The sequence below is a fragment of the Myotis myotis genome, unplaced genomic scaffold (genome assembly GCF_014108235.1).
Source record: "Myotis myotis isolate mMyoMyo1 unplaced genomic scaffold, mMyoMyo1.p scaffold_m19_p_2, whole genome shotgun sequence".
Taxonomy (NCBI): Eukaryota; Metazoa; Chordata; class Mammalia; order Chiroptera; family Vespertilionidae; genus Myotis; species Myotis myotis.
In genome coordinates, this window is record NW_023416324.1 from 63,224,358 (window position 1) to 63,237,813 (window position 13,456).

The following is a 13,456-nucleotide window of genomic DNA, read 5'->3' on the forward strand; positions in this document are numbered from 1 at the left end:
CTGATGGCTTTTTAAGGCTTAGATTCCAAGGAAACACACATTTGGATCAGTACTGACATCAACAACAACATCAATGATGACAACAACACTATCAACCACAAGAGCTACTTTTTATTGAGTGTCTTCCATATGTCTGAAACTGTAATGGCAATGTGGTTGAATTGTTTTATTTACTCTGATATCAGTGAAGGAAAGAAGATATAGTTAGTTGCCTTTTACTTTGACTTCCCTGTAGGGAAAGAAAGGAATACTTTACGTATAAATCTGCCTTCATTCTGGAAAGATCTGGGAAGGAAAATAGGGCTATGTACACAAATTTACAGACCGATTTTGGAACAATGATGACTGGTTTGTGTATAATTGTGAAACATAGCAAAGAGAATGTCTGTTATTCTCCAGGCCCCTTGGTTTAGCAGCCTTTATCTCATTAGGACTGAAACAAATATATTAAGAAATAAGTAAGAAAAAAATGGTTTATTTTAGGCAACAATAGAAATCCACACTTGAGAGGATTAGCAAAGGAAGACTATCTTAACAATTGTGTTGAGTGAGATGATAAACATTTCATGTTAACTTGATTGATTTTTCAGCAAATTAACATAAAAAATCAATTTATCATTGATTTTTTAATGATAAATTTAAAATGACATTGAATTTCAAATTAGGTAATGTTTTTCTTTAAAATACTACCCTTGAAATTCCTAGGATAAGTGTTTTATTCCATTCCCTACTGCCAAGCATCATGTTGATGTATTTACTGTGTAAGAATATGGTAATTAAAAAATTATTTTACTTTCTATAATACAAAAAATAACTATGATGCCCTGATGTTTTCTTTTACATTATTGGGCAAAATATATACTGCATTTTTTGTTAAGGCAGCAAACCAATAAGTTGTAAAAATAATACCTCGCTTCCTTTACTCCAAGCTATTAAAAACACTTCTGTTTAAGTAGGAATTTCTCATTTTATTTGATTTACTAAATATATCCACCTTAGGAAAGAATTGGCTGTTTAAAATATGTGGGATGGTAATTATTAGTTGATTATATGGGAGGCTACATTATATTTAGATAATGTAGCATTCATACATTTTCCTACAGTGCTAATCATAAGTAATGTGGCTGAATGCTAGAAATAAGATTTATGAATGAGCTGTGTACTAAAGTTAGGAGGTAACTTTAATTTTGAATCTCTAAACATATTAAAGCTTATGGAACTCAGAGCAGGGTTGATCCAAGTCTTAAGGCTGTGAAGACAGATCTGCTTGACTTAGGTTCATTCCCAAGAGTATACAAAACGAACTGTTGTTCAGCTTTAATGAATACTGGCATTTTAACATTGTATTACATCACAGAGTGCAAATGGCACTATAATATTGGACAAAATTAGTATATCATATGAAATCTCCTTTACCAGTGTCTCAACTCATAATCACAGAACTAACAGGGACAGAAAGAGGCTATTGATCTATATTTAGCTTAGACATGTCTAGGTTCACATCACTATGAAAAACTAAATGTCCATATTTTATTTCAAACAAAAAAAAAATCTATCTCTATACTATCTCATTTGAACCTCTGATAATCCAGTGACTATGCCAAACTTGCTGACTGCAGGTTTTTTCATCTTAGTTCCTTCCAATGGTATGTTCTTCCTTTATTCTTTATACACTTGGCTTAGTCTTACCTTTAGTCCTCAGCTGAAGTATAACCTCCTCAGTGAGGCCTCCATAGTCTGTTTCATCCATATCAAAACCCTACTTATTTCATTCGTAGCACTTACCACAATTCAGAATTAACTAATTTGTTTATTTATAGACTACTAACCAATTATTTGGTGATCCATATTCAATTGTAATTTATTTTTTTGGGGGGGTTGTCAAAAATAGTCAAATGTCAGCAATTTCTTGCTGTTCCATGTATATTGCATGAATTCACTTCTTTTTTTAAAAAATTTTGTTTTATTGCTTAAAGTATTACAAGAGTATTACATATGTCTCCTTTTTTTTCCCCTTGACCTTCCCCCGGCCTCCCCTACCCCCCAGTGTCTTGTGTCCATTGGTTATGCTTATATGCATGCATACAAGTCCTTTGGTTGATCTATTACTCCCACCCCAAACCTCCCCGGCCTTCCCGCTGTAGTTTGACAGTCTGTTTGATGCTGCTCTGCCTCTGTATCTATTTTTGTTCATCAGTTTATAATGGTCTTTATTATCCATAAATGAGTGAGATCATGTGGTATTTTTCTTTCATTGACTGGCTTCTTTCACTTAGCATAATGCTCTCCAGTTCCATCCATGCTGTTGCAAATGGTAAGAATTCCTTCTTTTTTTATAGCAGCATAGTATTGCATTGTGTATATGTACCGCAGTTTTCTAACCCATTCATCTGCTGATGGGCACTTAGGCTGTTTCCAAATCTTAGCTATGGTAAATTGTGCTGCTATGATGAACATAGGGATGGATATATCCTTTCTGATTGGTGTTTCTGGTTTCTTGGGATATATTCCTAGAAGTGGGATCACTGGGTCAAATGGAAGTTCTATTTTTAACTTTTTGAGGAAACTCCATACTGTCTTCCATAGTGGCTGCACCAGTCTGCATTCCCATCAGCAGTGCATTAGGGTTCCCTTTTCTCCGCATCCTCCCCAGCACTTGTCGTTTGTTGATTTGTTGATGATAGCCATTCTGACAGGTGTGAGATGGTACCTCATTGTTGTTTTGCTTTGCATCTCTTGGATAATTAGTGACTTTGAGCATGTTTTCATATGTCTCTTGGCTTTCTGAATGTCCTCTTTTGAAAAGTGTCTATTTACGTCCTTTGCCCATTTTTTGATTGGATTGTTTATCTTCCTTTTGTTAAGTTGTATGAGTTTCCTATAAATGTTGGAGATTAAACCCTTATTGGTGAGAACATTGGCAAATATGTTCTGCCATGCAGTGGGCTTTCTTGTTGTTTTGTTGATGGTTTCTTTTGCTGTGCAGAAGCTTTTTGTTTTGATGTAGTCCCACTTGTTTATTTTCTCTTTAGTTTCCAATGCCCTAGGACAGTGATGGTGAACCTATGACACACGTGTCAGAGGTGACACGCGAACTCATTTTTTGGTTGATTTCTCTTTGTTAAATGACATTTAAATATATAAAATAAATATCAAAAATATAAGTCTTTGTTTTACTATGGTTGCAAATATCAAAAAATTTCTATATGTGACACAGCACCAGAGTTAAGTTAGGGTTTTTCAAAATGCTGACATGCTGAGCTCAAAAGGTTCGCCATCACTGCCCTCGGAACTGTATCAGTGAAGAAATTGCTTTGGCATATGTCTGAGATTTTGTTGCCTTTGGATTCCTCTAGTATTTTTATGATTTCCCGTCTTACATTTAAGTCCTTTATCCATTTTGAGTTTATTTTTGTGTATGGTGTAAGTTGGTGGTCTAGTTTCATTATTTTGCATGTATCTGTCCAATTTTCCCAACACTATTTATTGAAGAGACTGTCTTGACTCCATTGTATGTTCTTTCCTCCTTTGTTGAATATTAATTGGGCATGGTGCTTTGGGTCGATTTCTGGGCTCTCTATTCTATTCCATTGATCTATAGGTCTGTTCTTGTGCCAGTACCAGGCAGTTTTGAGAACAGTGGCTTTGTAATACAGCTTGATATTTGGTATTGAGATCCCACCTACTTTGTTCTTCTTTCTCAGGATAGCTATGGCTATTTGGGGTCTTTTTTTATTCCAGATGAATTTTTGGAGAGTTCGTTCTAGGTCTATGAAATAAGTCGTTGGTATTTTAATGGGGAGTGCATTGAATTTATAGATTGCTTTGGGTAGTATGGACATTTTAATGATGTTGATTCTACCAATCCATGAACATGGTATGTTCTTCCATCTGTTTATGTCTTCCTCTATCTCTTTTTTCAACATCCTGTAGTTTTCTGAGTAGAGGTCTTTTACCTCCTTAGTTAATTTCATTCCTAGGTATCTTAATTTTTTTTGGTGTGATGGTAAATGGGATTGCTTTTTTAGTCTCTCTTTCTGTAAGTTCACTATTGGTGTATAGAAATGCCATAGATTTCTTGGTGTTAATTTTGTATCCTGCTACATTGCCGAATTCATTTATTAAGTCTGATAGTTTTTTGATGGAGTCTTTAGGGTTTTTTATGTACAATATCATGTCATCTGTGAATAAGGACAATTTTACTTCTTCTTTTCCAATTTAGATGCCTTTTATTTCTTCTTCTTGTCTAATTGCAATGGCTAATACTTTATGAATTCACTTCTTTGCCCATGAATTCACTTCTTTGTTCATTGCTCCATTTCCTAACTCCTGGCTCAGATTAAGCACTACATAAATATTTATTGAATTAGTAAATATTAGCTTAACCATTAATATTTAATATTATTAAAAGATGATGATTTAATAAGTCCATGCAGTGTACTAAGCATTTCACAAACAATATTTTCATTTGATTCTAAAAACCATACCAATTATGTATTATACTCATTTTATGGATGATGTTTAAGATGTTAAAAATTTTAAACTCAGGTCTCCAAAATCATACTTATGCGAAGAATATTCATTCCTCAAATATTTATTGAGCTTCTTCTATGGAACTGTCACTGTGCTATGTGCTAGAGATACAGAGAAAACACAATCTTAGTTCTACAGGAGTTTAAAATCTCTTGGGGGAAGAAAGACATGAAGATAAGGAATAGAAACCATATTATCCAGGCTCTTACAGAAGCAGTGTACAGAGTGTGCAGAAGTTCAGAGCATGCATGCTTAACTCTGAGTGCAGGGTCAGGGGCGAGCATCTGAAAGTAGCAGTTCCATTTAGTCCTGGAAGATCAAAAAGTTGTTCATCAAAAAGTTAGAGGGCAAGATGGATGAGCTTTCCAAGCGGAGGGAAAAACATGTCTGAATAAAAACATGAAAGAGAGGGAAAAACACAGAATTTGGGGGATGTCTTAGTAATTAAGCATACAGTCTTGAAGGAGTCTAGCATAGTGGTTAAGAACACACTCTCTGAATCTAGATGGCCTGATATTGAATACTGGTTCTATTATTTGTTGTCTGTGTGACCTTAGGCAAGTTATTTATATCTCTGAATCTAAGCTTCCTTTTCTGTAAACTGGAGATAATGGGTTTTCCTACTTCATGAAGTTTTTGTATTACATAACTTTATGCATATTTAATAAGTAGAATACCACCTGATACATAATAAGCACTTAATAATTATTTGCTGAAATGCACAGCACTCGTGAGGAGAAAGGTAGAATGTAAGACTGGATATATATAAACAGAGACCAGATTATGAAGGAACAACATTCCACAAAGAGTATGAACTTGATAGGATTATTGCAAGTCATTGAAGATTCAAGTAGGAAAGTTAATCCTTTAGCAAGTCTTTCATTTTGTTGCTAGTAAGCAGCCAAATACATTGAGCTTTGGCTGCTCTGGGAGAGTTCCTAATGAGCGGAAAATAAGCCAAAGGAGCAGCAGTAGAAGAGGAGAAAGTAGTAATCAGTATACGGCATAACTGACCATCAATCTCTTAAGTCATCAAGAGTTGAAAGGATTTGCTGAATGCAGGTATGTTTCTTTCTTCAAAATACTGAGAAGAAATAAATGTATCTTTGTAGAAACAGAAATTTCTTTAGTGTGCCTAGCTCATGGACCAGAGAAGGCACGGCCCAGAATGGTGGCAGGGCTGCTGGTGTTTCTAATAGAAACTCCCACGGTGGTCCTGCTACTCTATGCTTGGATTATGAGTGGGCTGATGAAGTGTGTGTTTCCTTCTTATACTGGACACTACCCACAAGTGGAAAACTCAAAACGTTCAATGTTCTTTTGGGGCAGCATCTTGTTTGAGACAACACTTGAGCCTGTATTCACCTGACAAACTGCAAAGTCAAGATTGAAAGGCCTTGATTTGTCCTAAATCAAGTTGTTCATTTTGTTTTTTTCCCTTCTTCCCAATAACCAATCTTATTAGTTGTAGCAATAAAAAAAAATACTTGTAAGCCTTCATTTTGATGACAAATGGATTTATGATCTTTGCAGAGAAAAGTTGTTTTCCTTTTTCATAAATGATTGAGGCACTGTGCTTGTACAGAAGTCCAACTCAATGAAAACAGCATGTAGATTCATTTACTACAGATGTGGTCGGTTGAGTAGTCTCAAAACTCTCATTTCTACAGAAGGAAATTCACACAGGCAACTGTGAATCTCCCCAACACTGGCTTTTGGTGAGTCATGTGACCTTGAAAAAAAACATTGAAACTGCAGAGTGAATATGCCAGGAATTCTTTAACTCCTTGGCCACATTAAAAAAAAAAAAAAAAAAAAAAAATTAAAAAAACCCAACAAAATAAAACAAAATGAAAAAACCAAAGAACATTGTTTAGGAAAATCAGGCAGTTGCATAATGCTAGAAATCCCTGAATAAATATTATTCTCAGTGGAAAAATTCAACCGTCTTTAAAGGTAAGCCAAAAGACACCACAATGCCATGATTTAAAAAAAAATAAAAAGACCAATGGAAAGATGTTCTTATCCTTTGTTGAAAATATTCCAGGGAATTTGCTAATATTTAGAAACTCTATTACTCTCTGAAGTAGTTTTTCTATCAACATAGTAGGATTTAGAAGTAATTATCTTAGAAATCATATTCCCTAATGACCAGTTTGGCCATTGCTACCTAATTTCATTGAACAGACATTCTCATTCTACTTTCACAGCAAATATTCTATAGGGAGCAGAGACATCAGTAGAAAATATTTCCATATTCATCAATACCAAAGTAAACTTCAGGATTAAAAGGAGAATTCCTCAAGGAAAAATTACTTTGTTTTTGTTTTGATGAATATAAAACACTTAAGTACTTAATAATATCCTGTTATCCTAAGTATGCATGTAAAATTTCTCTAACTTAATTCTTACAAAAAGCTAAAAAGTTGATTTATGATCTGATAAATCATTGCTTACTAATTGCAATACCAGGCAGCATTCAACTTCATGGCCATGAGAGCTATTCAATATTATTGTAATTCATTCCAATTTCTTTCATCTTAAAATTCAATGAGTTTTTTTATACTAGCCATATATAAAGGGACACATGTTTCTGAATCTGATTTCTAAAAACCATCCCCAACTAGAAGGAGAATAACTAAAGAAATGGAGCTAGAATATACAGGTTTGTTGTCTTACCAGTTCATACTCAGATTCTTCTTTCCTTTGATAATGTCTTCAGCCTCTGGATTTCCACTAGGTACTTCTAGCATTTAAATAGGGCCGAGGTTCTCTCATATAAAAATATGTTCAACTTGGAATTTTAGTTTCTTCTCTTGTTATGGCCCTACTTTCTCTGTCAGAGCCAAATTTCTCCACTGAATTTTCTGAATATCTGGATTCTCTCCTTGGTCTTTTATGAAGCACTCCAATCCTGTTTCTGCCCTCACTCATCAACCAAATGGTTATTTGCTGAAGTTATGAATGACCTCCATATATTAAAACACAATGGTTATAATTTCATCTTACTAGCTTTTGATAGTACACAAGATTCTTCCTTGCACACACCAGAAACAAGCCCTATATAATTTAAGCAGAAATTTACTGAAAAGACAACAGGTAGCTCATATAATCACCGATAAACCTGGAAAAGCAGGTTTGAAAAATGTATAGAATTAAAGGGAGATGAGGCAGCCCGAATTTGGACACTGCAGTGTGCACCAGCCCTGGGAACTGAATGCTACTGATGTTACTGCCAAAGAGCAGAATCTCCATTGTTACTGTTTCTATGTATCACCAACTCCCCCAAATGAAGGCCTAGGTATATAGAACTGATTGGTTGCATTTAGGTCCTGGGCCTACATCCTTGTTTCAAGGAGGGACTGGAAAGTGAAAGTCTGAATTTAAAAAAAAGTTTTTATTGATTTTATAGAGAGGGGAAGGGAAAGATACATAGAAACATCAATTATAGGCTACCTCCCACTGGGGTTGGAGCCCACAGCCCAGGCATGTGCCCTGACCATGTTCTGGAATTAAACCAGTAACATCTTGGTTCATGGGTTGAAACTCAACTGCTGAGCCACCCTGGCTGGACAGAAATTTTTGACTTCTGTAGTAGAAGCTAGTCTTTTGCCAAGACTAAAAAAGAGTAAATATAAAAATATCTAAACATAAAAATGGGCTTAAGATGCTGAGTAGCTAAAATGAAACCAAAATTTATTTAAAAAATGTCCAACAAACTCTCTCAGGATTATTAAATATAATTGATTACTTTCTCTTCTTGGACTATTGTTTCTTAAGTTTTCATGACATTACATTCTTTTCCTCCTATCATGATCACTCCATCTCAGTTTCCTTTGAAGTCTCCTCTTCCTTCTTTATCTGACTTCTAAATGACAGAATTCCTCACAGCTTGAGTCTGGACTTTCTTTCCATTGTTTACTTTATATTCATGTTTGTGTTTTCATTTTCTCCCCTAATCTGCTCACTGCCCCTTCTCTATCTCATCATTTGTTCTGGGAATCTGACCTTCATGGACTGCCTCACCTGGGTTCTCTTGTCCTCTGAATTCCAGGTAGGGTTGGCCAATGGGATGTACCACTAGGATGTGGAAAAGTGGGATGAGAGAGAGGTAATATATTGATTTCTCACATTGCCCCCAGTTTTGCTATTCTGCCAGTGGCTGGATTACTTTCAACTATGGCTCCTCTGAGGTGCCCCCTTTCCAACAATTCCACTTAACTCTTGACTTGACATTATTTCTTCCCTTTAACTTTTCAGGTCTAAGGATGATAACCACTTCCTACTGTTGATAGTCTTAACCCTGTCTATGTTTCTCTAAATAGTCTCTTCAAAATTCCAATTGAGTGTTCCACATATTTCTTACAGGACTCTGATTGGAGCATTTTTATATGTTGATGACACTAAAATTAATATTTGACCTCCTCTCTAAGCTCCAGACTAGAATACTTAATTACTAACTTATCTCCACTTGAATATCATAACCTTACCCATAAGATTTGGGTCTCCTTCAGTCTTGGCTTTTTTAGTGACAAGCACTACAGTGCACTGAGTTAGAAACTTGCAAAATTTAAAAATATGGAAATTATCCTTGACACCTTCCCACCCCCCCTTACCTCTTATAATCAAATATCAAATCCTGTTAAAGCTACCTCCTAAATAATACCTAAATACATCCACTTCTTTCCATTTCCACTTCACAAGTGTAGTCTAAGCCATGAACATATGTAGCCTGGAATAATGCAATAAACAGTTTTGTTATTGTCTCCTGCATCTAACCTTTCTCCCTTCCAACCCATTTGGCATACTGGAGCCATAGGGAATTCTTTAAAAATGTAAAATTGGATAATATCACTCTTAAGTTTAAACCTCAATGGGTTCTTACTGTCTTTAAATAATGTTCAATATCCTTAATATGACCTCTTCTATATCCACTATGATGTGTCCCTTATATACCTGAACAGAATCAAACTCGCTCTATAACTTGCTTACTAAACTTTAGCCCCTAATTGGTCTTATTATGGTTCTTCAAACACAATGTTCTTCCTAGCTTTGTATATGCTGTTTTCTCTACCTAGAATGTTTCTTTCCTGCCTCCCAACGCAATGATTATTCCTAATTTCCTAACTCTTACTTATTACTCAGTGTCATTTCTCCGTGCCACCTCCCTGATATAACACCACTTTGCACATTGTAAATTATGTAAGGCATAATTGACATAAAGTAAGTTGGAATAAAGAGTCCACCTGTGGCCCTGACCTAACTCAATTGCTTGGAGCATCATCCTGATGTGCCAAAGTTGCCAGTTTGATCCCCAATCAGGACACATACAAAAAACAACCAATGAATGCATAAATAAGTGGAACAACAAACTGATGTTTCTCTCTCTCTCAAATCAATTTTAAAATAACACACCTGTGAAATCATTATCACAAGCAACATAACATATTCACCCTCCCAAAGTGTTCCCTATCCCTTTGTAAGCCATCCTTCCCATGCCTCCCAACATGCACTCCCATCTCCAGGAAAACACTAATTTGCTTTTGGTCACTACAGATGAGTTTACAATTCCTACAATTTACGTAAGCAGAATCACACGGTACGTGCCCCCTTTTGTCTGCTCTTTAAAAAAACTCAGTGTGTCTCCTGGTGTATTGAGATTGATTCATGTGGCAGCTTGTATCAATAGCTCATTCTTTTTATTGCAGACTAGCATTTTATTGTACATATGTACTACAATTTGTTTAGCAATTCATCTTTTTAAAAAAATATATTTTATTGCTTTTTTTACAGAGAAGAAGGGAGAGGAAATAGAGAGTTAGAAACATCGATGAGAGAGAAACATCGATCAGCTGCCTCCTGCACACCCCCTACTGGGGATGTGCCCGCAACCAAGGTACATGCCCTTGACCGGAATTGAACCTGGGACCCTTCAGTCCGCAGGCGGACGCTCTATCCACTGAGCCAAACCGGTTAGGGCAGCAATTCATCTTTTGATGGACATTTGGGTTGCCTCCAGTTTTGGGTGTGGACATAAACTCTCATTTCTCTTGGCTAGGAGTTAAATGGCTGGGTAATGTGATAGTTTTATGCTTAACATTTTAAGATACTGCCGACATATAGGACAACTGACATCTTAATAGCATTGTCTTCTGATCCATTAACATAGAATAGAGACCACTTACTTAGGTCTTCTTTAGTTTCCGTCAGCAATGATATAGAGTTTTTAGTGTACAGGTTTGCACATTGTATGTGGGGGTCAGATTATGCCATTTTAATACTATTTTAAGAACTGCTCTTTACCAGTAAATGTTAATTTCTAACTATTCATTGTTAGTATATAGAAATTCAATTCAGTTTTGTATATTCATCTTGCATTTTAGTAACCTTCCTAAATTTACTTATTAATTATTTTGTTTTGTGCTTTTTTTAATTTTAGATTTGAGTTTCTTTTAAGACAGATATCAAATGAAAGTCCTTTTTAACCCAACTGATGTTAATGGCATCCTATATAATAAAACCCTAATATGCAAATGGACTGAACGTTCCACCGGTAGTTGTGACGCGCACTGACCACCAGGCTGCCCCCAGTAGCCCTGCCAGTCACCCCACAGATTGGCCCTAGGCTTGCCAGGCCTAGGGACCCTATATATTGGGAACAGTCTCAGATTTAAAAATTAAAACCTGGCAAGGCTACTCTAACACTGAAAAACAGGATGATGCAGCAATGACATGCATGGACTCTGGCTTGCACATTTTGTGGTCAGCCCTGATTCTGACACTTATAACTGTGTGACAAAGCCAATTACTTAACTTCTCTCTGCTTCAGTTTTTCCACCCACATATGGGGAAAATGGTACTACTGCTTCAGAAGGATCATGTTATGTACTACTTTTTATAATCAGGGCAAAAAAATGTAGCTGCTCATACAACAGCAAGATGCCTTTCACCTGTATGAAGAGTATGGTCACTGGTGCATGCAGCGTCCCAAATTGCAAGAGGGATGTCTGACTGCTGGTTTAGGCCCGACATTCCCCAAGGGGTCCCGGATTGCGAGAGGGCACTGGCCGGACTGAGGAATCCCTCCCCACCTCCATGCATGAATTTCATGCACTGGGCTACTAGAAGTCTATAAGATAACTAGTTTAATTAAAAACATTAGTCTGGCTGTCAAAGTTTGCTAGACCTTAACCTGATAATGTTCTGATGTTCTGACATATTGCCACTAAATAAATAGAAACCATGTTAAGGCTCTTTATTCACATTCACCTTTTCTGATAGAATCTGGGCAGATATTTATTTCTAAAGTAAAATTAAGTTGGTTACATCATAGTTTCATGGTTTTTTTTTAACAATGAGATAATTCATTATAATAAATGAAGACTATTAATTTGGGTTTGGGTTTAGGTACAGCATCATGCTACATTTGATAAACACTAGGATTCATTTATTATTTAAGAAGAGAAAAACAGATAAACATGTACAAATAACAGAAAGGTACCAGAGTAAATTTTACTTGGTTCTTGGAAATATGTGGTTAATGGCCCTGGCTGGGTGGCTCAGTTGGTTGGAGCATCGCCCCAGACACCAAAAGGTTGCAGATTTGATTGCTGGTCAGGGCACATACTTAGGTTGTATGTTCCATGCCTCCGGGGCACATACAGCAGGCAACCCATCGATGTCTCTCTCTCTCAAATCAATAAAAACATATCCTCGGATGAAAACAACAAATATCATTATTATGATGACATGAGGGAAGGAAAGAAGAGAAATGGCTAAATGAAGATAAAGTATGATATTTAAATTTCTGATAAAATAAGATAGAACTTTTATAGAAAAATAAGAGAATCTATGTCATGCATCACCAGATATATTGAAAAAAAATATTCACACAATTTTTGTCAAGTAAAATACTGACAAATGTAAAGGAAAAATAATTTTTGGCAGAACCTACTTCGAGGTACTGCCAAGGCTTAAATGTTCCAAAGGTGGTATTTGATGAACTCAAAACATAGCCAGGTTGGACAGCCCCTAAAACTGCTTCTTTATGGTCCTTATTTACAAGATTTTATATGTTTAAAATGGCATAAATGAAAAATATGTGTTATTCAATATAAAATATCCAAGCAAATGTACCAATTGACATCATAAATACAAATTCCAAATCATAAATACAATTCCAAAGTAAGTATTAAAGAAATGATTAGCTTAATTTGAGCCAACATCAAAGTAAGAAAGGTAGCCAAAATATCTATGGTCTAGCAAGGAGACACTATACATAAAGAATGAAAAGCAAAGAAATATTCAATCTACTTACAGGAAGTCCCTGTTTTCCTGGGAGCCCCACTTTTCCAGGGTTTCCTGAAATGCCATCTGTTCCTTGGTGTCCTTGCAGGCCTTTTGGCCCAGGTAGGCCTGGAAACCCCTTGGTAATTAAAAATGACTTGGATTATAGAGAGATACTGTACAGGTGATTATATAACAAATACCTTTATATTTACGGGTGGGGGGAGTGTTTACATTTCTAATATCCTGTCCAGGATAAATTTTCCTATTTCGTGGATTCCTTAATGGTTTATTATTTGTTTTCAAAAGATCAGGCCATCGTCTTTAGTTCCCTAAACAAAGATGCCACGCTGATCAGCAATTTACTGTGTATCCTTTTCAGTTTTAGTGTAATTCCCTGGTATTTCTCATTGTGCCGCTCAGGCTTTACCCAGCTGTGAAGAAAAGATCAGCTATGTGCACCTGTCTGCTTAGGATATAGGCTGCCATTCACCATCTACAAAACCTCCTGTTGTATTATTTTCCAAAGGAACACATTATAGCTCTTTTTGTTGCCACTTTGAATTAGTTCTGATTTCTATGACTGAGTCTGAACAATTTGTTTCCACTCTTGGCCAACTGGATTGTATCTGTACGA

At 36.0% G+C, this 13,456-nt stretch overlaps 1 protein-coding gene across 1 annotated transcript in view; it reads right to left on the bottom strand.

Moving 5' to 3' along the window:
* Nucleotides 1–13,456, bottom strand: part of COL24A1 (collagen type XXIV alpha 1 chain) — a 304,137-nt gene that overhangs the window by 44,514 nt on the left and 246,167 nt on the right. Inside the window, exon 46 of the mRNA XM_036348461.1 lies at nucleotides 12,851–12,958. Within this exon, the coding sequence (XP_036204354.1) occupies nucleotides 12,851–12,958 (108 nt within the window). The remainder of the gene's footprint in view (nucleotides 1–12,850; nucleotides 12,959–13,456) is intronic.